The 27,679-nt window shown below is 44.5% G+C and overlaps 1 protein-coding gene across 7 annotated transcripts in view; it reads right to left on the reverse strand.

Annotated features, from left to right (window-relative positions):
- The window catches only part of TRAPPC9 (trafficking protein particle complex subunit 9), a 539,837-nt gene that overhangs the window by 312,791 nt on the left and 199,367 nt on the right, over window positions 1-27,679 (reverse strand). For all 7 annotated transcript variants that reach the window (XM_060287242.2, XM_060287245.2, XM_060287244.2 and 4 more), the window contains one exon: window positions 15,977-16,101. In XM_060287242.2, the coding sequence (XP_060143225.1) occupies window positions 15,977-16,101 (125 nt within the window). The remainder of the gene's footprint in view (window positions 1-15,976; window positions 16,102-27,679) is intronic.

Consider the following 27,679-nt stretch of genomic DNA (forward strand, 5'->3'; position numbering starts at 1 on the left):
AGATACGTTTAACAAGGACCTAGAAAAACCAAAGAGCAAACAAACAATGATGAACAACACAATAAATGAAATTTAAAATTCTCTAGAAGGAGTCAATAGCAGAATAACTGAGGCAGAAGAACAGATAAGTGACCTGGAAGATAAAATAGTGGAAATAATTACCACAGAGTGGAATAAAGAGAAAAGAATGTAAAGAATTGATGACAGTCTCGGAGACCTCAGGGACAACATTAAATGCACCAACATTCAAACTATATGGGTCCCAGAAAAAGAAGAGAAAAATAAAGGGACTGAGAAAATATTTGAAGAGATTACAGTTGACAACTTCCCTAATATAAGAAAGGAAGTAGTGAGTCAAGTCCAGGAAGCACAGAGAGTCCCATACAGGATAAATCCAAGGAGAAACACGCCAAGACACACATGAATCAAACTATCAAAAATTAAATACAAAGAAAAAATATTAAAAGCAGCAATGGAAAAGCAACAAATAACACACAAGGGAATCCCCATAAGGTTAACAGCTGCTTTTTCAGCAGAAACTCTGCAAGCCAGAAGGGAGTGGCAGGACATATTTAAAGTGATGAAAGGGAAAAACCTACAACCAAGATGACTCTACCCAGCAAGGATCTCATTCAGGTTCCACGGAGAAATTAAAACCTTTACAGACAAGCTAAAGCTAAGAGAATTCACCACCACCAAACCAGCTTTACAAAAATGCTTAAAGGAACTTCTCTAGGCAGGAAACACAAGAGAAGGAAAAAGACCTGCAATAACAAAAGCAAAACAAATAAGAAAATGGCAATGGGAACATACATACCAATAATTACCTTAAATGTAAATAGACTAAATGTTCCAACCAAAAGACATAGACTGGCTGAATGGATACAAAATCAAGACCCGTATATCTGCTGTCTACAAGAGACCCACTTCAGACCTAGGGACACATACAGACTGAAAGTGAGGGGATGGAAAAAGATAATCCATGCAAATGGAGATCAGAAGAAAGCTGGAGTAGCAATACTCATATCAGATAAAATAGACTTTAAAATAAAGAATGTTACAAGAGACAAGGAAGGACACTACATAATGATCAAGGGATCAATCCAAGAAGAAGAGATAACAGTTGTAGATATTTACGCACCCAACATAGGAGCACCTCAATACATAAGGCAAATGCTAACAGCCATAAAAGGGGAAATCAACAGTAACACAATCATAGTGGGGGACTCGAACACACCACTTTCACCAATGGACATATCATCAAAAATGAAAATAAATAAGGAAACACAAGCTTTAAGTGACACATTAAACAAGATGGACTTAACTGCTATTTATAGGACATTCCATCCAAAAACAACAGAATACACTTTCTTCTCAAGTGCTCATGGAACATTCTCCAGGATAGCTCATATCTTGGGTCACATATCAAGCCTTGGTAAATTCAAGAAAATTGAAATCATATCAAGAATCTTTTCTGACAACAAGGCTGTGAGACTAGTTATCAATTACAGGAAAAAATCTGTAAAAAATACAAACAAATGGAGGTTAAACAATACACTACCAAATAATCAAGACATCAGTGAAGAAATCAAAGAGGAAATCAAAAAATACCTAGAAACAAATGACAATGAAAACACGACAACCCAAAACCTATGGGATGCAGCAACAGCAGTTCTAAGAGGGAAGTTTATAGCAATGCAATCCTACCTCAAGAAACAAGAAACACCTCAAACAACCTAACCTTATACCTAAAGCAATTAGAGAAAGATGAATAAAAAAACCCAAAGTTAGCAGAAGGAAAGAAATCTTAAAGATCAGATAGGAAATCAGTGAAAAAGAAATGAAGGAACCAATAGCAAAGATCAATAAAACTAAAAGCTGGTTCTTAGACAAGATAAACAAAATTGATAAACCATTAGCCAGACTCATCAAGACAAAAAGGAAGAAGACTCAAATCAATAGAATTAGAAATGAAAAAGGAGAAGTAACAACCAACACTGCAGAAATACAAAGGATCATGAGAGATTACTACAAGCAACTACATGCCAATAAAATGGACAACTTGGAAGAAATGGTCAAATTCTTAGAGAAGCACAACCTTCTGAGACTGAACCAGGAAGAAACAGAAAATATAAACAGACCAATCACAAGCACTGAAATTGAGACTGTGACTAAAAATCTTCCAACAAAAAAGCCCAGGACCAGATGGCTTCACAGGCGAATTCTATCTAACATTTAGAGAAGACCTAACACCTATCCTTCTCAAGCCCTTCCAAATATAACAGAGGGAGGAACACTCCCAAACTCACTCTACGAGGCCACCCATCACCCTGATACCAAAACCAGACAACGATGTCACAAAAAAAGAAAACTACAGGCCAATATCACTGATGAACATAGATGCAAAATCCTCAACACAATACTAGCTAACAGAATCCAACAGCACATTAAAAGGATCATACACCATGATCAAGTGGGGTTTAACCCAGGAATGCAAAGATTCTTCAATATACTCAAATCAGTCAATGTGATACACCATATTAACAAATTGAAGGAGAAAAACCACATGAACATTTCAATAGATGCAGAAAAAGCTTTCAACAATATTCAACACCCATTTATGATAGAAACCCTCCAGAAAGCAGGCATAGAGGGAACTTTCCTCAACATAATAAAGGCCATATATGACAAACCCACAGCCAACATCGTTCTCAATGGTGAAAAACTGAAACCATTTCCACTAAGATCAGGAACAAGACAAGGTTGCCTACTCTCACCACTCACATTCAACATAGTTCTGGAAGTTTTAGCCACAGCAATCAGAGAAGAAAAAGAAATAAAAGGACTCCAAATCGGAAAAGAAGACGTAAAGCTGTCACTGTTTGCAGATGACATGATACTATACATACAGAATTCTAAAGATGCTACCAGAAAACTACTAGAGCTAATCAATGAACCTGGTACAGTAGCAGGATACAAAGTTAACGCACAGAAATCTCTTGCATTCCTATACACTAATGATGAAAAATCTGAAAGTGAAATTAAGAAAACACTCTCATTTACCACTGCAACAAAAAGAATAAAATATCTAGGAATAAACCTACCTAAGGAGACAAAAGACCTGTATGCAGAAAATTATAAGACACTGTTGAAAGAAATTAAAGATGATAGAAATAGATGGAGAGATATACCATGTTCTTGGATGGGAAGAATCAACATTGTGAAAATGACTATACTACCAAAGCAATGTACAGGTTCACTGCAATCCCTACCAAACTACCAGTAGCATTTTTCACAGAACTAGAACAAAAAATTTCACAATCTATATGGAAACACAAATACCCCGAATAGCCAAAGCAATCTTGAGAAAGAAAAAGGGAGCTGGAGGAATCACACTCCCTGACTTCAGACTATACTACAAAGCTACAGTAATCAAGACACTATGGTACTGGCACAAAAACAGAAAGGTAGATCAATGGAACAGGATAGAGAGCCCAGAGATAAACCCATGCACATATGGTCCCCTTATATTTGATAAACGAGGCAAGAACACATAATGGAGAAAAGGTAGCCTCTTCAATAAGTGGTGCCGGAAAAACGGGACAGCTACATGTAAAAGAATGAAATTAGAACACTCCCTAACACCATAGGCAACACAAAAATAAACTCAAAATGGATTAAAGACCTAAATGGAAGGCCAGACACTATAAAACTCTTAGAGGAAAACATAGGCAGAACACTACACTCTATGACATAAATCACAGCAAGATCCTTTTGACCCACCTCCTAGAGAAATGGAAATAAAAACAAACAAATGGGACCTAATGAAACTTAAAAGCTTTTGCACAGCAAAGGAAACCATGAACAAGACGAAAAGACAACCCTCAGAATGGGAAAAAATATTTGCAAACAAAGAAACTGAAAAAGGATTAATCTCCAAAATATACAAGCAGCTCATGCAGCTCAATATCAAAAAAAATAAACAACCCAATCCAAAAATGGGCAGAAGACCTAAATAGACATTTCTCCAAAGAAGATATACAGACTGCCAACAAACACATGAAAGGATGCTCAACATCACTAATCATTAGAGAAATGGGAATCAAAACTACAGTGAGGTATTACCTCACACCGGTCAGAATGGCCATCATCTAAAAATCTACAAATGGGCTTCCCTGGTGGCACAGTGGTTGAGAGTCCACCTGCCGATGCAGAGGACACGGGTTCGTGCCCCGGTCTGGGAAGATCCCACATGCCGTGGAGCGGCTGGGCCCATGAGCCATGGCTGCTGAGCCTGCGCGTCCGGAGCCTATGCTCTGCAACGGGAGAGGCCGCAACAGTGAGAGGCCCGCGTACTGCAAAAAAAAAAAAAAAAAAATCTACAAACAATAAATGCTGGAGAGGATGTGGAGAAAAGGGAACCCTCTTAGACTGTTGGTGGGAATGTAAATGGATACAGCCACTATGGAGAACAGTATGGAGGTTCCTTAAAAACTAAAAATAGAACTACCATATGACCTAGCAATCCTACTACTGGGCACATACCCTGAGAAAACCATAATTCAAAAAGAGACATGTACCACAATGTTCATTGCAGCTCTGTTTACAATAGCCAGGATATGGAAACAACCTAAGTGTCCATCGACAGATGAATGGATAAAGAAGATGTGGCACATATATACAATGGAATATTACTCAGCCATAAAAAGAAACGAAATTGAGTTATTTGTAGTGAGGTGGATGGACCTAGAGACTGTCATACAGAGTGAAGTAAGTCAGAAAGAGAAAAACAAATACCGTATGCTAACACATATATATGGAATCTTAAAAAAAAAAAGGTTCTGAAGAACCTAGGGGCAGGACAGGAATAAAGATGCAGACGTAGAGATGGACTTGAGGACACGGGGAGGGGGAGGGGGAAGGGGAAGCTGGGACGAAGTGAGAGAGTGGCATGGACTTATATATATATGACCAAATGTAAAACAGATAGCTAGTGGGAAGCAGCCGCATAGCGCAGGGAGATCAGCTCGGTGCTTTGTGACCACCTAGAGGGGTGGGGTAGGGACGACGGGAGGGAGACGCAAGACGGAGGGGATATGAGGATGTCTGTATATGTAGAGCTGATTCACTTTGTTATACAGCAGAAACTAACACACCACTGTAAAGCAATTATACTCCAATAGAGATGTTAAAAAATAAAGAAGAAGAAGGCTCCTCCTTCTGCCTGCCTCCTCCACAGCTTTCTGTGTTTCTCCCAGTCTAACGGTCATCGATTGGGCACCCAGCATGCGCTAGATATCCTGTAGAGCGTGGATAAGGAAACGTGAGCGTTTTCTGCCTTCGTGGAGCTTGGGGTCACATGGGGTGACAGACAAGCCTACTGCCGACAACGCCATACAAGCAATGTAGAGATGACAGAGGGATGTGCCAACCAGAGGGCAGAGGGAGCTGGGGGGTCTCCACACTTGGGTTCTGTGACCTGCTTCACCCTCAGAACTCCCCTGAGGACTAAGGATGACCTCTCGTTCACAGATGAAGTGAAGTAACCCACCCACTGAGACAACGCTGAGGTTTATCCATGGCTGTTTGATGACAAGTAATTGTTTCCCCCATTTTGCTTGTTTCAATAGTGTAGATGTTTCCGGGTTGGGAGAGGGGGCAGGATTCTTTTGTTTAATGTGGCCCCTATTTAAAGAGTTTGGGGCTTTTTAGGGACTGATGAGATCACCTAAATCTGTATGGCAGGACATTTTGTAAAATGGCTCTTGGACCCCGTATGTCTGTGGTGTGAAATTTCCATTTCCTTACCCAAAGCAAACATATTGGCTTTCTGTCAGTCGTTCTGAAAAGCTGATCTAACTCAATTTTCCTGTTTGGCAAGAATGCAATGAAAGTACCCATTTTCCTCTGCTGTCTGCCTGGGAATCCGTGAGTCCTGCTGGTGAACCAACAGGCACTCTCATGACGGGCCAGGGTGCTCAAAGGTTTGAGGGCTTCTGTGACCCCCACACGGTGGCACCATGAGGCTCATCCCATGGAAGGGCCCTGGGCTGCAGCGGGGCTGGCGGGGTTTATGGGGTCCTAGACAGGTGTCTCTTGACTTTCCCCAAAATATGCGTTTGAATGCCTCGATTTAATTTTAACTGTATGTTTATGTTAAGATTTTACCACAAATGTTTATGAAAATGCCGTCCCAGGAATCCAGGTGCTATAAGTCAGTCACTGAGGTACCTCAAACTGAGCTACTTAGAGAGCTTCCCATGTGCTAACCTAAGAGTTACATCACAGGGCATGAGGCACAGCAGGAAGGTCCAGAACTGCTTACAGTGCCGTCCTACAGACAGTAAAAGACGTTAAACAAATCGAAAACATCTCCTACCCTAAGGCAGCGGTCCTCAAAGCATGGTGCCCACAGCCAGCTGCAGCAGCTGCAAACCTGTTAGAAACGCACTCCCAGCCCCGACCCAGACCTGCCGAATTAGAAATCGAGGGTGGGGCCCAGCGCGCTGTTTCAACAAGCCCCCAGGTGATCCGGATGCATGCTACTGTGTACCAACCAACGTGATAAGGTCCTGCTGTGATCAAACGTAGCATATGATTAATAGGAAAGGAATGAGAGCACAGAGCAACCCTTTAGAAGCCATTTCCTTTTCTTTCTTGTTCAGTATTCAGCACTTACCGGGAGCCTGTGATGTGCCTGCCCTGGTACCAAGTGCTGAAAAGGCAAAGATTAGTAGGGTATCATCCTTAGCTTGGACCAACTCACACCCCACTGGGAAGAAAACTGGCTTATATAATAGTTATGGCAGCTGTGGTGATGTTCTAAGTCATGTCCTACCTCAATACAGGAAACCATCTGACACAGACTGTGTGTGTGCACATGCATCTCAGACTGCCATGGTGCCTCTGCAGAAAGGCCTGTGCCGATGGGGCAAGCAGGCCCCATCCTCTTCCTTCCTTGACCTTCCCGCACAGCACCTCTCACCAGTTGACATGTGTGTGCTTACTGTTCGTCTCCTCTGCCGGAAGGTGAGCTCCAGGACGTCGTCCTGCCCTCCGTTACAGCCCCAGCTCCCAGAACTGGGCGCTGAACAGTTACTCACCAGGGGCTTGTCGAATGGGTGGAGTGGATGAAATGTTACAGGGGTTCAGGTAAACAGTGACCATCATGGTGGACAAAAGCCTTCACCGTGTCATGGAACCTCAAGGAGCATTCTTCTGGCCCCTCTCCCTGATATCTGTTTAGAATTCCACATGCGGTGGACTCTCCACTTCTCTTACTGCTACATTTCTTACTAAGTTTTGAAATTGTTGAGCAGATTAAAGGATTCTTTTGATGCCTTTATGCTTAAACTTTGTAGAGTTTAAACTGTCTCTGTAACTATTCCTGGGACAGATTAGAAATAATTTGGAACTGAATTGGATTTGCCATTTTGTAAGCTTTTCTTATCTACCAGGGCTAATAGCAGACGCTTTCCTCCTTACAATAGCCCAGGAGGAAGGCTTATGATCTGCATTTCACAGATTGAAAACTGAGGGTCAGATAGGCGAAAAGCTTATATTCGCTGCTCTATAAATACGGCTTGAATCAACAGAGGATGTTTTGTATTCCATAATAAGTTTGGAAACTTATAAAGTATATAGAGAGGGGAAGCATGACATTGTGGAAACAATACAAGCTTTGGATTTAGCCATAACTGGGTTTGAATTTTAGCTTCTACTTTGAAACTGCTTGACCTTGGGCATGTTGCTTAATCTTTCTGAGCTGTTCAGTAACTCCCACCCAAATACTGGGAAGTTGCAGTCATGACGGACGTAACCTGTAAATACTGTTTAAAAAGTTCGATCTCTCTGCTGCCACGTTCCAAGCCTCCCTGGCCAGCACAGTCTCCAGCCTGGGCCGCCCACCTGCTTGCCATCCTTGAGCGTGTGAATGATCAATGGACAAATGGTCTAATACATTTTCTCCTCCAAGCTAATGAGAACCTTCACTCTGCTGCCCCGAGGCACCAAAAGGCTCATGAAACCATTTTCCCCTAATAACACAGCTTGATTAAGAAAATATGCTATTCCATGACATAGGTTTTTTTGTTTTTAACTCAAATACATTTACTGTTAAGTTTTCTTAGCAGATTCTTCCAGTCAGTCCATTTATAAATACAACTGTTAAAACGTAAAAGCATGTAAGAACTTCATGAATATCCTACGGTTCTTTACTGTAAAGGTTAAAGTAAAATAAAATATTTGACAGGGCATAAGACAGCATCTGAATGTTGTTGGGCTTCTGAAGAATCTGAAAACTAGACTTTACTCTGAGTGAGAAGAAACTTACTCCACTGCCCTGCTTTGCCTCACTGATGGAGAGAACCTCTTTAGAGAAAGGAGAATTCCTGTGGAAAGGGAATATCTGACCTAGCTATCTGGAATATCTGGGTCCAGAAAGATTTCCCAAAGGCCGAGCACTGTGCCAGGAGGCACAGACCAGGCCACGGCCGTGAGGAGCTCACAGCTATGGAGAACTCAGGGACATGAGCACAGGGCCACCACTGACAGCTTGGCAGACAAGGTAACATCAGGGCGTGGCCCTGGAGGAGGACCGGAGAACATGCCAGGAATCAAAGGAACGGAGAGAGAACCTCCAATCAAAGTGAACAGCCGGCGCCAATGAAGAGTACAGTGAGAGGGTACACCTGGGGAGCCAGGGTGCGTGGCCCAGTGTGGCTGCCCTTAGGGAAAGCACAACCTGTTTTCCACCTTTAAGTTCAAAGGGGACTGTAGCAGTTTTGTGGGTGCACTTCATCAGGTTGAGGAAGTTCCCTTCTATTTCTAAGTCTGCTGAGTTGTTATTAGACATAGATATTGTACTTTGTCAGATGCTTTTTCTTCATCTACTGAGATGCTTATACCATTTTCTTTTTTTAGTTTGTTGATATGAAGAATTACATTTGCTGGTTTTCTAATGTTAAACCAACCTTGCATTCCTCAGATAAATGCCACTCAGCCAATATTATGGTAAAAAAATTCCGTTAAAATTTTCCTATCTATGTTCAGGAGTCTTTGTTTTTGTTTTTATAATCTTTGTCTGGTTTTGATATCAGGGTAATGCTGACCTCATGGAACGAATTAGCAGTATTCCTTCTTTCTCAAGTTTCCTGCAAGAAAAGCTTACATAAAATTTGTATTATTCCTCCCTTTATGTTTGGTAAGCTGCATGGGTGAGCCACCTGGGCCTGGATTTTCTCTATGGGATGGTTTTAACAAAAAATTCCATTTCCTTAATGGATATAAAGCTATTCAGATTATCTACTTCCTTCTATGAGTAAGCTTTAATACTTTGAGTCTTTCAATGAATTTGTCGCCATTAAAAAGAATGAAATTATGCCATTTGCAGCAACATGGATGGATCTAGAGATTATCATATTAAGCTCAGTAAGTCAGAAAGAGAAAGACAAACACCATGATATCATTTATATGTGGAATCTAAAATATGACACAAATAAACATACCTACAAAACAAAAACAGACTCACAGATATAGAGAACAGACCTGTGGTTGCCAAGGGGATGAGGGTGGGGAGAAAGGACTGGGAGTGTGGGATTAGCAGATGCAAACCATTACATATAGGATGGATGAGCAAAGTTCTACTGTAGAGCACAGGGAATTACAGTCAATATTCTGTGATTAACCATAATTGAAAAGAATATGAAAAATTATGTACGTAAAACTGAGTCACTTTGCTATAAAGCAGAAATTAACACAACACTGTAAATCAATTATACTTCAATAAAAATTTTTTTAAAGGGATTTGTCCATTTCACCTCAGTTTTCAAATTTATTGGCATAAAGCTGTTCATGATATATCCGTTATGCATTTAATACGTGTAGAACCTGTAGTGATGCCACCTTTTTCATTCCTAATATTTTTAATTTATGTCTTTTCTCTATGATCCATCTGACTAGAAGTTGGTAGACTTCACTGCTTTTTCTCAAAGAATAAGCTTTTGGTTTGTCAATATCGGGTTTTTTGTTTCCAGTCTCACTGACTTCTGTTCTGGTCTTTATTATTTCCTTTTCTACTCTAGGTTTAACGTCCACATTTTTTTCTACTACTTTCTTCAAGCTGAAGCTGAGGTTTATTGATTGAAGGCTATTCTTCTATTCTGACATAGGCATTAAGTATTATAAATTTCCCCAAACTACTGCTTTAGTGGCTTCCCACAAATGATATATTGTGCTTTCACATTTTCACTCATTGCAAAATTCTTTCTAATTTTTTATTTCTTCTTTGACCCATGAGTTAATTATAAGTGTCATTTTGTTTCCAAATGTCTGAGGGTTTTTCAAAGATCTTTGTTATTGGCTTCTAATTTAATTTTATTACTGTCAGAATATACTTTATAAAATGAGAATCCCTGGGGCTTCCCTGGTGGCGCAGTGGTTGAGAGTCCGCCTGCCGATGCAGGGGACGCGGGTTCGTGCCCCGGTCTGGGAAGATCCCACATGCCGCGGAGCGGCTGGGCCCGTGAGCCATGGCCGCTGAGCCTGCGCGTCCGGAGCCTGTGCTCCGCAACGGGAGAGGCCGCAACAGTGAGATGCCCGCGTACCGCAAAAAAAAAAAAAAAAAAAATGCGAATCCTTTTAAATTTGAGATTTGTTTTGTGGCCCTCTGTATCAGTCAGGCCTCTCCAGAGAAACAGAACCACAAACCAATAGGGCACGTGTGTTGGCAATATCTGTGTGGACACATGTACAAAGAGATCTATTTTAAGGAACTAGCCAGTGTGCAAGTTTGAGATTTGCAGGGCAGGCTGATGGGCTGGAAACTCAGGCAGGACCTACGTCACAGCCTTGAGGCAGAATTCCTTCTCCATTTTTGGAGAAAGGGATTTTGGAAATTTCTCCCCCCAAAATTCTCAATTTTTGCTCAAAGGCCTTCAGCTGGTTGGATGAGGCCTACCCATATTATGAAGAACAACCTCTTTAACGTAACTGGTGGTAAATGTTAATCACATCTCCAAAATCGCTTTACAGCAACATCTAAACTTGTGTTTGACCAAACAACTGGGCACCACAGCCTAGCCCCGAGCACACACAAAATCTAACCATCACAGCCCCAACATGGTCTACTTTGGTAACCGTTCTATGCGCACCTGAAAAGAACATGTACTCTGTACCTAACTGTTGTTGAGCGGAGTGCTCTATAAATGTTGATTACGTCAAACTGATTGACAGAGGAGATCTGAACAATACTATCTGTCCTCATTTCTGTCTACTTTTTCCAACAGTTACTGAAGGATATGGATCTCTCTCAATTTATTTATGTCTTCGTGCCATTCTGCCAGTTTTTGCTTCATGTATCTTGAAGCTCTTATTAGGTACATAAATATTTATGGCTTACATTTTCTTGAGGAATTGAGCCCTTTACCATTATGAAAAGACCTTTTTATCCTTGGTAATATTCTTTGCTCTGAAGTTTACTTTTCTCCGTTCTCCATAAGGCCACTCCAGATTTTTCATTAGTGTAAGCATGGTATACCTTCCTCCATCCATTTAGTTTCAACCTATTTTTGTCTTTATATTTAAATTTCATTACTTGGAGGTAGCTAGAGTTGGGTCTTGCTTTTCTTGTCCAATCTGACATTCTCTACCTGCAATTAGAGTACTTAGACTACTTACTTTCGATCTGATTACTGATATGGTTAAGTTTATCGCCCATCATCTTGCTATGTCTTCTATCTGTCCCATTTTCCTTTGTTTCCTTTGTCCTCCCTTTATTCCTTCTTTTGGACTAACTGAATATTATTTATGCTTCAACTTCTACCTCCTTCGTTGGCTTATTTGCTATAACTTTTTTTTTAATGGTTGTAGGGAACTTCCTTAATAGGATAAAGGGCAGGTATAAAAACTCTACAGCTACCATCACACTTAATGATGAAAGACTGAATGGTTTATCTCTACAATCATGAACAAGGCTAGTACAATAAAGCAGGGAAAGGAATAAGTTAGCCTGCTTGGAAAGGAAGAAGTAAATCTTTCTATTCACAGACAATCTGAACATCTACTTAGAGAAGTCTTGTTGGATTTAAGACTGACTACTTAATTTTGAAGATTCCTGAGTTTTTTCATAGGTGCATGTATTAGTGAACACAGTCATCAACTATAATTTTGACACAACAGGCACGCAGGAGAGGGAAGACAGCCCCGGCACGGCCACGCGACAGGACGCAGGCAGCCATGTGGCGCATCTGGGACAGGCAGGCAGGGTCCAGGCTGGGTGGGCAACACCGGCTGGGCGAGACGAGGCCTGGCCTCTGCCTGCTCTGTAACCAGGGACGCCTTCACCACACCCTGCAACTCATCTGTTCAGGCAACCCCCAGTTCTGTTCCTCCTCCCCAGCTTGTGTATTGTTTTTAATAAAACACCTGCCCAAGTATTATTTCAGTAGATCTTCACTAACAACCTGTGAGAAAGGACTTTCTCCCGAACTTGCAGGTGATCAAACTGGGGCTCGGGTGTTTTAAGTGAGTGGTTGAGGCCCCTGGATGGACTGTGTAGGTGTCAGAGCAGCAGGGAGACGGCAGGACATGCAGAGGCAGGGGCACCTACAGCCTCAGCTCGAGCCCCCACCATCCGGAAAGCGGCCGACATGACACTGGTTCCCAAGGGAGGTGCCTGTGGATAGAGCTGTTACCCTGATGGCCGAGGCTGCTGGGCCTGTTCCCTGATGTTTTTAAAGGCAAGGTGTTGTTGACAAGGGTGGGCACATACCAGCAAGCTCCCCAGAAGCACATGTGCACAGAGCCCAAGGGCAGGCCCGGCTGCCCCGCCTGCCGGTGAACTTTGGCTTTGCTGGGATTTCCAAGCACCTCTCAGCAGGCTACCAGCGGGTGTGATGCCTTTACAGAGCACTGCTGTCGATGGAGGGAAACTGGGGTGTATTTAGCAGCCGGACACGGCGGGGGCCTCGGCTGGGTTTAGCTCTGGCTGTGGGGCAGGCCCTCCAGCCTCTCTGAGTGCTTTACGCTCCAGGCCCGAATAGGACAGGGCCCCATGCAGCTCCCATCTTTCTGGGTAGTCTGGCCCTGGAGGCTGTAAATTGGATGCCTCCACCAGGCAAAGCTGCAGGGAGCCTCGAGCGGGACACAGCACAGCCAACAGGCGAGAGGCCTCCCGTCCGTCCATGCGTGCCCATTTCTGCAGCCCCAGCCCAGGACAGGCGGTCCCCAAGCTAAGCCCCTCCCGGGCAGGCTCTCAATGCAGCCCTGCCACGTTCCAGGCACGCGGCCACATTTCGTGCACACAGTATTAACTCAGAAGGCAGGGCCGAGCCTTGCTGTCACTGGGGAGCTGGCTCAGCAGCGCCAAGAAACTGGTCGAGAGACTCAAGATCGGCCACCCAGTGTCCATCCTAGCCGGGGCTGCTCCCCCGTAACAGCCAGCGGGGCTCATTCACCAAGTCTCATTTCTCTCCCAAAATACAGGAATCAAGTCCCAGTCCATTACCAGTTCTTGATTTGATCAGCTTTGTTTCTCCTCCCTGCCCAGCTCTTCTATTATTTAAGCCTCCCAACAACCCCATGAAGGGAGCGTGATTACTCCATTTTACGGATGGAGAAACTGAGGGTCAGAGAGGCCCTACTGCAGAGTCTAACTTACAGGAATATTATGTCTAATGTGCACTCACTTCACACAATCTGTTTTCAATCCTAGAAGATTCTTCAGGGTGTGCAGAAAAACCGGGAATAAATGCAGACAGACATGCCGCAAACCAAACGGGGGAAGGAATCTTTCTGGGAAATCCGAAGAAACACATGTTATCTTTTCCCACTTCTTGAGGGGCTCCCCAGAAGCCACTTTCACTGAATTACTTGTTTCCATGACTACACCATTCCTCAGCGAGGTTTACAGGTTTAGCACATTCCCAATTAAAGCCGTTCCTGCTCTGGGGAGAAGGCTGATGTAATAGGCTCAGCAGTGCCAGGAGGCTCCCACATGACAGCACCAGAAGCACAGGAGCCGCTCACAGACGCCACTCCTGTGCCGAACCTCACAAGTTCAACTGAACCACGAGGACGCATCTGGACGACCAGGGAGAGGTGCGACATTTCACAGGTTTGGACTCACTGCACCCCTCACCAACAGACCTCAGACAAACTGGGTGACTCCCTCTCGGCACAAAGGCTCCCACGAGGTCAGCACATCCACCCGACAGCATTCCTGACGGCTCTAAAAGGAGACTGGCGTGTGTGGATGTGGATAAAAGAGAATCATAGGCTTCCCTAGTGGCACAGTGGTAAAGAATCCACCTGTCAATGCACGGGACACGGGTTCAAGGCCTGGTCTGGGAAGATCCCACATGCCGCGGAGCAACTAAGCCCGTGCGCCACAACTACTGAGCCTGCGCTCTAGAGCCCGCGAGCCACAACTACTGAGCCCACGTGCTACAACTACTGAGCCCACGCACCTAGAGCCCATGCTCTGCAACAAGAGAAGCCACCACAGTGAGAAGCCCGCACACCGCGACAAAGAGTAGCCCCCGCTTGCCACAACTAGAGAAAGCCCATGTGCAGCAACGAAGACCCAACGCAGCCAAAAATAAATAAATTAAATACATAAATAAAAAGAAAATCGTGCCACAGCTGCACCAACAGCAGACGGAGAGGGGGAGGCCACAAGGCCAACTGCAGAGGCAAAGGTAACGATGCTGAGGGGCCTGACCCAGGAGGAGGAACCCCTGAGACGGCAGGGAAGTACCATCCGGGGCCTGGAAGGAAGCCCCTTTCCCAGCTTCTCCTCCGCGGCTCCCTGCCAACAATCACCCCAACAGCATCTACGCTTGCGGAACCTCTACGCCTTTGCTCCCTCTGGTGGGACTTTTCTTCCACATCCCAGGGCCCTTGGCCAACACTACAGCCCTGACGCACAGCCATCAAGCTTCTGTATCTGAGTGACGGAGACTCCCAGCTATGCCACCCTCCTCTTTCCCACAGGGCCCTAGATGGAGAAGACTCTCCCCCGAAACCCAGCTCCTCAGCACTTCAGCCCACCGACGCGACCTCTATCAACCCAGGTTGGCGCGTCCCCTCCGCCACGGCCTCATGGCAGACGGCGTCCAGGTCCTTCCACCGTCATCTTGTTTGCGTCAAGCGCAGCCCCGATGGCTCACAATTTGTTGTCTCACTGACTCACAGCCAGTTTGGCCAAGCTCTTCTGATGGGTCTAATCAGTCAGTGACCCTGTTAAACGCCAAGAATGTAAGCAGTGCCCCAAAAGGCTGGGCCCGAACACACGCCTATTGAAGTCATTCTTGGCGACTTTACTGCCTGCTCCCCAGTCACAGCTGCTGGGACCTCTTGTCCCCTCGCTCCACACACGCTCCCTGGGCAGGCGCGTCCCAGCCAAGCTTTCCAGGTGCTGACAAGTCGCTGACCACCGAGAGCTCTGCCCCGACTGCCCTTGTGCTCTGAGGAGACAGCTCATCTCTGCTCAGGCTCCAGGCCCAAGGCACCTGTGCACCAACACTCACTCGTGACTTATATATTCATTCCGGCTGCCCTGGTGCTCAAAGACCAACAAGTAGAAGGAGTCGCCTAAGGATTAAGACAAGTCTACGGGATAAACATCTGAACTGAGAATAATGATGCGATAGATAAACTTTTTAAATGAACGAGAAAAAAGCAGGCGACATTCTACTTTCATCAGTACAGTCCTAGATTCAACCCACAAATTCCCGAAACTTCAGGAAATTAAGAGTCCACCACCACACGAGGCACTCAAGCTTCAGTGTAACTGCTTCCCGAACCTCACACAGAAGGAGAAATACTGAGAAACCAGCTTTCCACAAACACAGATCTGTTATCAAATACACGCTTCCTTTCCTTTCTGAAAAATACTCAGAACTTTGCCTCCGAAAGGCTCGGCAGAAACCCAGAGCGCCACGCCCCTTGGCGGGCTGCCCCGTGGGGGCCGACTCACCTTCACGTGACCCAGGTCCCCAGGCCGGCTGCCCTCAGCTGGGTTCACGGGCTTGCTCTCCACCCGGGGCCTCACGACCTGGCGGAAGGGGCTGCACAGCGGAAAGCCACTCACACTGATGCTGTCTGAAAGATGAGAATAAAATTGTAAGTGAGAAGTTAACCGGATTTTTTTTTTTAATGTAGGAGATTTTATTCAAAAATCGCTAATATCTGGAGTAATGCTCCCGTGTGTGCTCACTACTCTACCTCGTGTTAACTACAACCGCCCAGTGAATCTCCCGGGAACGTAGTCACACCTACCACAGGTCAAAGTCGAGGACGTACCACTTCTGAAACATGCCAGGTGCCTACCATCATCAGGAGGCACAGCCGCAGCACCACGTCACCTGCACCCGCCCCCAGCTTCCTGTGCTCAGACAGCGCCAAGCCGCCTTTACCTTCCAGCCTTTGTACGAGCTGCTCCCTCAGCCTCCGTTCACGCGGTGGTTTCACCGTGCCACTTGAACTTAGCCTAAAAGCCCATTCGTCTTCCAATTTCAGGAGGCCACTACTGTGTCCAGAACCGTATGTAAACCTCTATAGAGCACTCCCTGCCACCTGTTCTTTTTCTTACCTGGTGATCTCACCTGTCAGTCTAATCCAGGACTCCTCCTAAGTCCTTTATCTCACACCCCACATCCAATCCGAAAGGAGCTCTTGTTAGCTCTCAGAGTATTTCCAGAAATGGCTTTCAAGGCCACCAGCCTGGTCTGGTCGCCATCAGCCCCTCAGGACTAAGAACAAGGCCTCCTGGCTGCCCCCACACACATGCCGCTCTGGCCCGTTTCCCTCCACAGAAATGTAAATCAGGTCACGCCCCTCCCAGGATGCCTCCTGTTACTCAAGGGCCCTTTGCACAGCACAATGGCTGCATGAGGTTGAAGAAAAATGTGTTTTCAGACTGTAAAAACTGCTGACAACAGTGTAAGTAAGTATCTTCTGCACCCCAAAAGAAACTGACTCAATTATCAACTAGAACCACTTCTAAATTAGATGGAGGTGCCCACCAATTATGAAGAAACATTTGTTAGGAACATCGCCATGAAAAGTTAATTTTATTTATTTGTTTATTTATTTTTGGCTGTGTTGGGTCTTCGTTGCTGCGCACGGGCTTTCTCTAGTTGCCTCGAGCGGGGGCTACTCTTCATTGCGGTGCGCAGGCTTCTCATTGCGGTGGCTTCTCTTGTTGTGGAGCACGGGCTCTAGGCGTGAGGGCTTCAGTAGTTGTGGCTCACGGGCTCTAGAGCGCAGGCTCAGTAGCTGTGGCGCACGGGCTTAGCTGCTCCGCGGCATGTGGGATCTTCCCAGACCCGGGCTCGAACCCGTATCTCCTGCATTGGCAGGCGGATTCTTATCTACTGCACCACCAGGGAAGTCCCAAAAACTAATTTTTAAATGACTTGCATTAAGCAGAGAAAATGCAAACCCAAAATACAATTCCAGATGGTGGCTAGAGGACAGTTTATGCATCCCTCAGAATCCCAACAGAAAGTCAACCGAGCAGCAGAGGGCCACACCAAAACTCAGTTACAAGTAAACCAGGCACCCACGCATCATCGAACAGGCAAGCAGGGGAGTACAAACCCCCAACAGCCCCACGAGCGAATGCACTTCAGGAGCTCCTACTTCTGACAACAGCAGGTAGACAATTCAGACCAACCCAGCCGCTGAGAACAACTCGAGAACGCAGACAAGGCACTGGAGGGCTAACAAGGCAGGAGGAACTCCAGGACCACGATCCGGCAGAAGAAGGAGATGCAGGGACACAGGCCTGCCATTCAACTTCCCCAGAGGTGCCTGCAGCTCCCTGAAGAACTGACCAAGAGGCTGAGAATCTGAGCAGAGCCTTTCACACTCAGGTGGGAAAGCAGTGACATTCTGTGTCCCCTAAAAAGAGTGGATGGTAAGCCCTAGAGGCTTTGGGTGGAACCCGAAAGGACGACACACTAAGTGAAGGATAGACTGGAAATAAAGCGGCCGCCCAGGGACCGGCGCCCAACTGTGAATCAGGTCAGTACCTGCAACCGGATTGAGGCAATTCTTCTGCCTAAACACATTCCCTGTCGCGCCTACTCTGTCCTGTGTCTTCTCACCATTGTGCACCTCTGACAACCACCTCTGTGGATCCTAATATCCCCAATTCTTCACCATGCAGCCACCCTTCCTTCGAGTCCGGGCACCTCGTCTACACTGAGACCCGCAATCACTACAGCTGGCCCCGTATCCAGGAAGACAGGCTGCGAGGCAGGGCCGTGGTGGGGACTCAGACGGGTCAGGGAATATTAAGTGTTTGTCACAAGACCTGGTACCTGGCAAACATTCGGCAAAAACAGCTATTGTTATTATAGCAACCTATATGCACGTCCCAGATTCCTTCCATGACTATCAACTCATTGAGGGCAGAATTCTTATCAATGTCACTCTCATACACCCCCCCACAGTAGCTGGCACAGGCTCTAGCAAATCATAAACCCACAGTAAACGTTAAGTAAATGAATAAATCACAGGGTCAGATTTGGTAGTTTACACGCCACAGTCAACGAAAATTCCATCACCCCAAAGTCACGTTCAATAATCAACTCAATTCACTCACGGTTAACTGAACTTTCATCATGTGTCTCTGTGCAAAGACCCATTTGCAAAAGTCAGTCCAAAGCTGCGAGATTTGAATGGGTTTTTCTCTCCCTTTTCTCGTTCTCCCAGCATCATGGGCATAATCTGTAAAACCTCTCCACTACACCACAGTACCTGCTGTGAGGGAACTAGTATTATGAACACAGACATTTGCAAAACACAAACTCCACACTCTTCAGCTAGAAACTAGGTCACGTGGAGCCTGCAAGTGAGCCCCAGGGTCACCCCTGCTGAGTTAAGGCAGGTGCCCAACGGATTTTAAGCGCCACCTCTCGTTCCCCCACGTACTTCACTCTTCCCTAGAGAAAGTTTCCATCATTAGCATATTATGCAAATGCTGCTAGCTCCCAAAGGCCTGAGGTCCTTTTGTGCCTTGGAAATACTGATCCTGTTTTACACTTGTAACAGTGCTCAAGGCCTCCTTTCTGCAGGGGTCCAGAGGCTCCGGGCTGTAGTGGGAAATGTCCTGAGCAGCGGCTTGGTCTGTCCTCCTTCCTCGCGGAACAGCTCCTGCCCCACCCCAGGTTGTTCTGGCGGGATCAGGGGTGGCTCTAATCCAGCCGTGGTGAGAGATGGAAATGTCCCATCAACAGTGGTTGATCCACAGGACGAACGTGAGACCCCAGAAGGGTCTCGTTGAGTCTTTCTGAGATTTGATCTGTGAAGGGTGGAGCAGGCGGGGTGCATCTTCCTTTGAATCATATGTTCTCAAGATAGAGGTTTGGGTCTTCCTGCAGCCATCCTCCCACCACACTGCAAGAGTGAGTGAGTCACAACCCTGTGAGCTCAGTTTTCTTGACTCTAAAATGGGGACCCGCTCAAGGGAATCAGTGAAAAGCACAAATCTGCAGTGTCTTGGAACTGGAGGGATCTAGGATTGTGGGCACTTACCAAAAAAGGCTAAAAACTACATCGGAAATGTGCCTCCTTTTCTGACATCGACTTCAAAGCCTCAAAGAAACCTCAGAAACCTGTAATCTTCAAGCTCAGGGAAAAAATATATATTAAAACAGCTACTCTCCGGCTTCTTTATAGATTAAAGAATTCTGCCCCCTAATCCAATTGAGAATGGAAAAGACAAGCTATGTATAAATTATAAATGGGGACAGAAGATCAGCAGCTCTGTCCCCATGGGAGACAGAGGGGTGGGAGGGAGAAGCCAGCCTTGGGAAGGCCGGAAGCTGCATAAGGACAGGGCTGGAGAGGAGGAGGCCGCCGCACAGGGTGGCGAGAGGCTGGACGGAGCCAGTGGAGCAAGCAGGGAAGAGGCCGCTCCCAGCTGGGCGGATGGAGGGCAGCAAATTCTGTTCAACCATTTCGGCCAATTTTCCTGCCAACACAGGCTACCACAAATAGAACAGAGAACAGATTGGGATGACAAGCAATAGGAAGACAAGACCAAAAAAGTTACAAACAGACGAAGGCAGCCTCGTAGGAAGACCGCAGAGTTGAGTGGATTTAGGAGGACAGAGGGTATTTGAGAATGGGACGAGCCTGGTAGATCATCATGAATCAAAGGGAGCTTTTAGAGAGAATTTCACAGTTGCTGTTTACAGTGCTCAATTTTTCTATTAAGAGCATCTCTGTGGGCAATTCAGAAATACAATTTTATATGCTAAAATAGTACGTGTCTCTCGAAGTCAGCTTCATCACAGCCACAGTGACAACTGGTAGAAATGACAGCTGAAAGTGGGATGTGTGTGGTGGGAAGAAAAAGCACAGTCGCAATAAAAATACTGCAACTAAGAAGGGCTGGAGGCTGCGTGTTCACTGCGGGCTCAGCACAGCACTGGGCGCTTAGGACACGTCACGTAGCTGCTCGTCACGCCCTGCCAGGCGGGCACGATTTTATCCGTTCTATAGATGAGGAAGCCGAGGTCCCGAGAAGGTAAGTAACTTGTAGTTCATCAGAGGCACAGCCAGAACTAGAAGTCAGTACTGTCGGATTTGTGATGACCCAGCAAAGCTGGCACAAACAACATGCTTCAGCCCTGACGTGAGCTTATGAAACCTCCCCAGCCAGGCTGCTCTGCAGTGCACCATCCCACGAAACCTACCACGAGGCCCCTCACGATGGCTTAGCATCTGTCTCCGGTGAGGGGGCCACTCCAGAAATGTGTCCATTTTTGTGCACTTTCAAAAGAGACACAAATGCTGAAGGCTGAATACACACTTTTCTCACTGGTGACAGGTATATGAAATAAACCAAACTGGAATAAAATGCATTTACAAAGGCCAAAGGAGACAACCATCTCCCAGTGGGAGTCGGTCGGGGTCTGGTGCTCCAGGTAGAATATATTTCAAAGGCCAAAGGAGACAACCATCTCCCAGTGGGAGTCGGTCAGGGTATGGTGCTCCAGGTAGAATATATTTTGAAGATGTTTTTTCAATTATTCATAAAGTCCCTGGGTGCCAAAGAGCCCATCTGGTTATCATAACATATCCTCAAGAAAACCAAAGAAGTAGAAGCATTTGGCTCAGAAATTAGACAATACTCATCCTCAATTTCCATAGAGAAAGTGGTGTGTTTATTCATTCAGAAACTTTGGGATATGCTTAGGAAGAAAAAATAATTCATGTAGAAACAGTGGCCTTCATATACCATTCAAACGGAAACAGCCCTCCCTCCATCCCCCTGGCCTTCCCTCCTGCTAAAGTAGGGGGAAGCAGCACCCCTCCTGCGGGGCCCAATCGGTGCCTCACTGCTCTCGCCCCACGAACGGCCTCCCGGGATGTCTGCAGCCTCTCCCTCCTCCGCGCATTCTCATTCCAGGCACCCTCACCCAGTACCAGGGCTTCTCACTTTAACATCGTTACAGAGACACAATTAGCATATCATAACCTGCAGATGTTTAAACTGTACAACTGGAGGAGTTCTGACATTCTTAAAACAAGCAACACAATTGAGACGGTGAACATACCCACCTACTGCCAGGTTCCCCGTGCACCCTCGCACATCCTCACCGCCACCCTCCTGGCCAGATACCCACTGCTGGCACCAGACATGAGGGTGCGTTTTCCAGAAGTTAACACATTATACATATTGTACATTAATCTACGCTCCTCTGTCAGGCTTCTTTCACTCAGCATCCTTATCTCGGAATCATCCTGAGTTACTGTGCATATCAACAGTTCACTCCTTTGTATCGCTCAATAGTATTCCAGTGAGTGGATATAACACAATTTGTTTTTCCACTCACCTACTGATGAACACGTAGGTTGTTTCTGGTTATTGCAAAAATAAAGCTGCTCTGAACATCTGTGTACAAGTCCTTGTATGGACATATGCTGTCAGTTCTCCTGGTTCAATATCCAGGAATAAGTTGGCTGGGTCATATGCTAAGTGTATATTTGATTTTCCAAGAAAGTTATTAATGAGTCGTTAATATGCTTGCAAACAATAAAAAGGAATTCAAAGGAATAAATAAGGAAGATGAGCCTATCAAAAACTGAGCAGGCAATTTAAGAACAAATATCACCTCTTTGGGGGTTTTTGGTTGTTTTTTGTTTTGTTTGGCAGCATCACATGGCTTGGGGGATCTTAGTTCCCCGACCAGGGACTGAACCTGGGCCACGGCAGTGAAAGAGCTGAGTGCTAACCACTGGACCACCAGGGAACTCCCAAAATATCACCTCTTGAAGTGAAAAACAAACTGGATAATTTAAACACTCCTTAAAGAGCCAAACAGAAAATTAGGCAAAAAGAAAAAGTTAGTGAATTGGAAAAAAGAGGAGTGGAAATTATCTAGAATGTGGCACATGGAGAAAGATGAGGAATGTGAAAGAACATTAGAGGCCATGGAAGAGTGAGAGGCTACACAGGTGAACAGGGGTTAGGGAAGCAGGTGAGAGTAAACTGGGGAAAGCTGGTATCTGAAGAGAGACAGACTGAACATTTTTCATAATGGAAAAATGTGAATCCTCAAATTCAAAAAGCGCAAAAAAGCTCAACGGGACCAATAAAAGGAAACGCAAACCTAGAAATGACACAGTAAACCTGCAGAATACCGAGAAATAAGAAAAAGTTATTTTTGAAAACATACAGGGGATTGACATATATACACTAATATGTATAAAATAGATAACTAATAAGAACCTGCTGTATAAAAAAATAAATAAAATTCAAAAATTCTAAAAAAAAAACCATACAGGGACATGTCCACACAAAAACGTGTACACAGATTCTCATAACAGCATTAATCATAGCAGCCAGAATGGAAACAATTCAAAGATCCGTCAACTGACGAACCGATAAACAAAAACCGTCTGTCCATACAATAGAATACTACTCATCCTCAAAAAGGAATGAGGGGCTGACACAGGTTGCAACACCAATGACCCCTGAAACATCATGCTAAGCGGAAGAAGCCAGACACAAAAGGCCACAGATTGTATGATTCCATTTATATGAAATGTTCAGAATAGGTAAATCCACAGAGACAGAAAGTAGATTTCTAGTGACCAGGGGAGGGGAGGATGGTGAATGGCTCCTAATGGGTTTGGGATTTCTTTCTGGGGTGATAAAAATGTTTTGATTTTGGTTGATTGCACAACTCTGAATATACTAAAAGTTACTAAATTGTACACTTTAAATGGGTGAATTTATGGTATGTGAATTGTATCAATTTTTTTTAATTAAAGGATATAAACACTTGGGGGGGAAGAAAAATGGAGATTGTATCCAAAGGAACAATAATTACACCAAGAGCTAACTTCAACAGCAATGGAAGCCATTCGACAGTATGAATTCATCTGCAAAGTATTTAAGAAAATTTAACTGCTAATCTAGAAACACGTACACAGCAGAACTTCCTATTCTTAGACATAACTGGTGACATGAAGACATTTCAGAACAAAAGCTGAGCAAACCTACCACCAACACATCCTCACTAAAGCAACTCAGCAAGAAAAGCAACCCTCACACACTGTTGGTGCGAGTGTAAATTGCTGCAATCACTATGGAAAACAGTACAAGGTTCCGAAAAATACAGCTACCATATGATCCAGCAATTCCACTCTCCTGGGTATATATCCAGAAGACAGGAAAACACTAATTCAAAAAGATACAGGCACCCCGATATTCTTAAGCAGCGATACTCACAACAGCCAAGACATGGAAGCAACCCAAGTGCCCATCAACAGACAAATGGATAAAGAAGATGTGGTGCATACACACAATGGGATATTACTCAGTCATAAAGAAGAATGAAATTCTGCCATGAAGGCTATACTATGAATGAGGCAGCATCACACAGACAAAGTGTTGTGAAGTTGCAGCCCTAAAATCTGAGAGTAGGATCTCCTTCTGGTGTCCCAGGTGAGAGAAGAAACAAAGGTCTAGTTCCACAACGCTGTGCGCACAAGGCACACTTTCTCACAGTCACGTCCAGCTGTCACCTCCAAGGCTAAGTGTGAAATCCATACTTTTTCACAGCAGACAAGGTGTTCAACATGCTACAGGAGCCAGTGTCCAGTGAGATCTTGTTTGGGAGCCTGTTACTGATGATCACCTTTGCCGAAAAGCGACACCATTTGAGTCACTGGCCACACGGGAGGCCAACTACAGTGGACTTTTAAACCATCTGACGGTCCTCTTAGCTTCAGGACATTCCCGAGTTTCTCCCCCTCTAAAGATGGGTAAGAAAAAAAGAAACAAGTGAAACCGAAGCAGGTGACACTTGGCCAAAGGATCTCAGGGACCCCTGGCGACAGAGCCCTGAATTGGGAGCCCAAAAGCGGCACTTTCTTTTCTTTGGAAATCGTCAAAGGAAGCGAAGGATTAAGGTACTTGAGGACACACTGTAGAGCACAGGGAGTATCAATATCCTGTGATAAACCATGATGGAAAAGAACATGAACAAGATAGATATATATATGTATATGTATGTATAACTGAATCACCTTGCTGTACAGCAGAAATTAACAAGTCAACTATACTTCAATAAAAAAATTTTTAACAAAAGAGATGTGAGGACATGTGTTCAAATCCCAGATGTGCTCCCTTTGTCCAGAACCGATGTGCTTAAAGGAGCACTGGACGTGGAGACAAAAGCCTGGCCCTGCCACCCGCCCGCCCCCAGCCTTGGGAAAGACTGATCACTGATCAACAGGAAAGGTCCCAGCAGCGCTGATAAATGCTGCTCTCACGTTTCCACTCTGGATCTTACACATCTTTTATATCTTGTTTACATGTAGTATTCCATCTCTACTTAAAGAGAAACACAAATAAATGAACATCAATTCTCCAAAGAAAGCCACAGAAATAGCTCAATTAGCATATGTTATTTTAGGATAAAATCAGGAAAACAAAACCAGAGTACTGCCAATTTGAAACTGGAAATAGGATGCCTTTTCCACAAGATAACAAAGGGAGAGCGATGGTCCCAGGCCAAGTAATGACACATGCTTGTTCTTTTAGAAACAAGAAATTCAAAGTACAGTCTGAATGTCTGAGCCCTCTTCACAGCTGTCCTCAAGCACTGCACATCCCTAAAAGACTGGGAAAGTCATTATTTCTTCATTAAAGAGTCAGCCAAATCACAGAAATCACAGAGCTGACAGTTTCAAGTCAGAACACTAATTTTAGGAATTATCTAAAGAAAAAGTTCAAGCCAGCATCATCCCCCAAAACCTTTCCTCTCCAACAAATTCGTTGTTGATACTTATGGGGCAAACTCTCTTAAGGAATAACTGTTAGAATCTCCCTCCCTCCCTCTCTCTCCCTCTCCCTCTCCCTCCCTCCCTCTCTCTCCCTCTCCCTCTCCCTCCCTCCCTCTCTCTCCCTCTCCCTCTCCCTCTCTCTCTCTCTCTCTCTCTCACACACACACACACACACACACACTTTTCAAAAACTAAGTTACCGGAACTTGCTTTCTGCCACGGTTTTTACACATGCATGAAAAACAAATTTCCCCACCCCTCCCTCTTTCATCCTCTAAGGTCCTGCTCTTTCTGTAAATTTTACCTCCATCATCACCTCCAAAGACAAGCCTTCCCCCACTCCCTGTGATACAGTCATAGTATCATGTACCTCTCCTACCTAGCACTTAGCAAAGCTGTACTTTTTCATTTATTTGTGAAAAAATTCATTTCACTTATTTTATCAATTATTAAATTGCCCATCTCTCCCACTAGACTTGCGTGGTCTAACAGAGTGGCCGCAAGATAGTGCGCCTTTAAAGTAATTAAAATCAAATAATACTTGATCTTTAGATGCACCATCCACATCACAAGTGATCAAAGCCACATGTGACCCACGGTCACCCTACTGGACGGCTCAGAACAGGAACTGCCCTATCACAGAGTTCTGATGGACAGCACTGCACTGGACACTAAGCTCCTTGAGGGCAGGGACTGCGTCTCATTTTACTCAGGACAATCCCAAGAGAAGTACAGTACAGACACACCTCGTTTTACTGTACTTCGCAGATACTGCACTTTTTACAAATTGAAGGTTTGTGGCAGCCCTGTGTGAAGCAAGTCTATCGGCGCCATTTTTCTAACAGCATTTGCTCACTTGGTGTCTCTGTCTCACATTTCAGTAATTCTCACAGTATTTCAGTATTTTTGATTATTATATTTGTTATGGTGATCTGTGATCAGTGATATTTGATGTGACTATTGTAGTTGTTTTGGTATTTTTTAGCGATGAAGTATTTTTAATTAAGGTATGTGCATTGCTTTTTTCAGACATAATGCTACTGCACACTTAATATACTACAGTATAGTGTAAACAACTTTTATAAGCACTGGGAAACAAAAAATCATGACTCGATTTACTGCAATATTCACTTTATTGTGGTTGTGTGGAACTGAACCCACAGTATCTCTGAGGTATGCCTGTACCTGGAATAAAGCAGACAGTCCATAAGTATCTGTGAAGGGGGTGTGGGGGGAAGTACACACCGTAACTGCTAACTCTACCACACCACACACCGCATGGTAAAACCCAGAAGAAAGAAATTATTTAAGTCCTGTTACCTGATTAAAACAGAATACTAGTAATTAGTTACACTTCCATAACTTAAAATTGTATGACATAACTTCAAATATTCTATAATATCCACTCCCATTCAAATACTTACAAGTACCTCATATACACACACAAAATTAGCTCAAAAACTATAGACTAAAACAGGTAACTAAAATGGTTTTACAGGTGAATTCTACCAAACGTTTAAAAAATTAACGCCAATCCTTCTCAAACGCTTCCAGAAATTAAGGAAGAGGGAACAGTCCCAAGCTCATTTTCCCAGGTTAGCATTACCCCAGTACCAAAGCCAGACAAGGAAACGACAAGAAAACTACGCATCAATACCCCTGATGAATACAGATGCAAAAATCCTCAACAAAGTATCAGCACATCAAATGCAACAATACACTGAGAGCATCATATACCAGGATCAAGTGGGATTTACCCCTGGGATGCAAGAATGGCTCAACATACACAAATCAATAAATGTGATATACACATATTAACAGAATAAAGGATAAAAATGATACGGTCATCTCGATAGATGCAGAAAAAGCATTTGACAAAATGCAAAATCTTTTCATGACAAAAACCCTCAACTAATTGGGTGTTGAAGGAACATACCTCAACATAATAATGGCTATATGTGACAAGCCCACAGCTAACATACTCAATTGGTGAAAGGCTGAAAACTTTTCCTCTAAGATCAGGAACAAGACAAGGGTGCCCACTCTTACCACTATTCAACATAGTACTGAAAATCCTAGCCAGAGCAATCAAGCAAGAAAAAGATATTAAAAGGTATCCAAATCAGAGAGGAAGAAGTAAATTATCTTTATTTGCAGATTATATGATCTTATACAGAATCCTAGACTCAACCAAAAACTGTACGATCTAATCAATAAATTCAGTAAAGTTTCAGGATATAACATTAACATACAGAAATCAGTTGCTTTCCTACACACCACCAACAAAATATCTGAAACATAATAAAGAAAGCAATCCCATTACAATAGCATCAAAAACATAAGGTAGTTAGGAATTTAACCAAGGAAA

Source organism: Globicephala melas, chromosome 17 (genome assembly GCF_963455315.2).
Source record: "Globicephala melas chromosome 17, mGloMel1.2, whole genome shotgun sequence".
In the NCBI taxonomy this organism is placed as follows: domain Eukaryota; kingdom Metazoa; phylum Chordata; class Mammalia; order Artiodactyla; family Delphinidae; genus Globicephala; species Globicephala melas.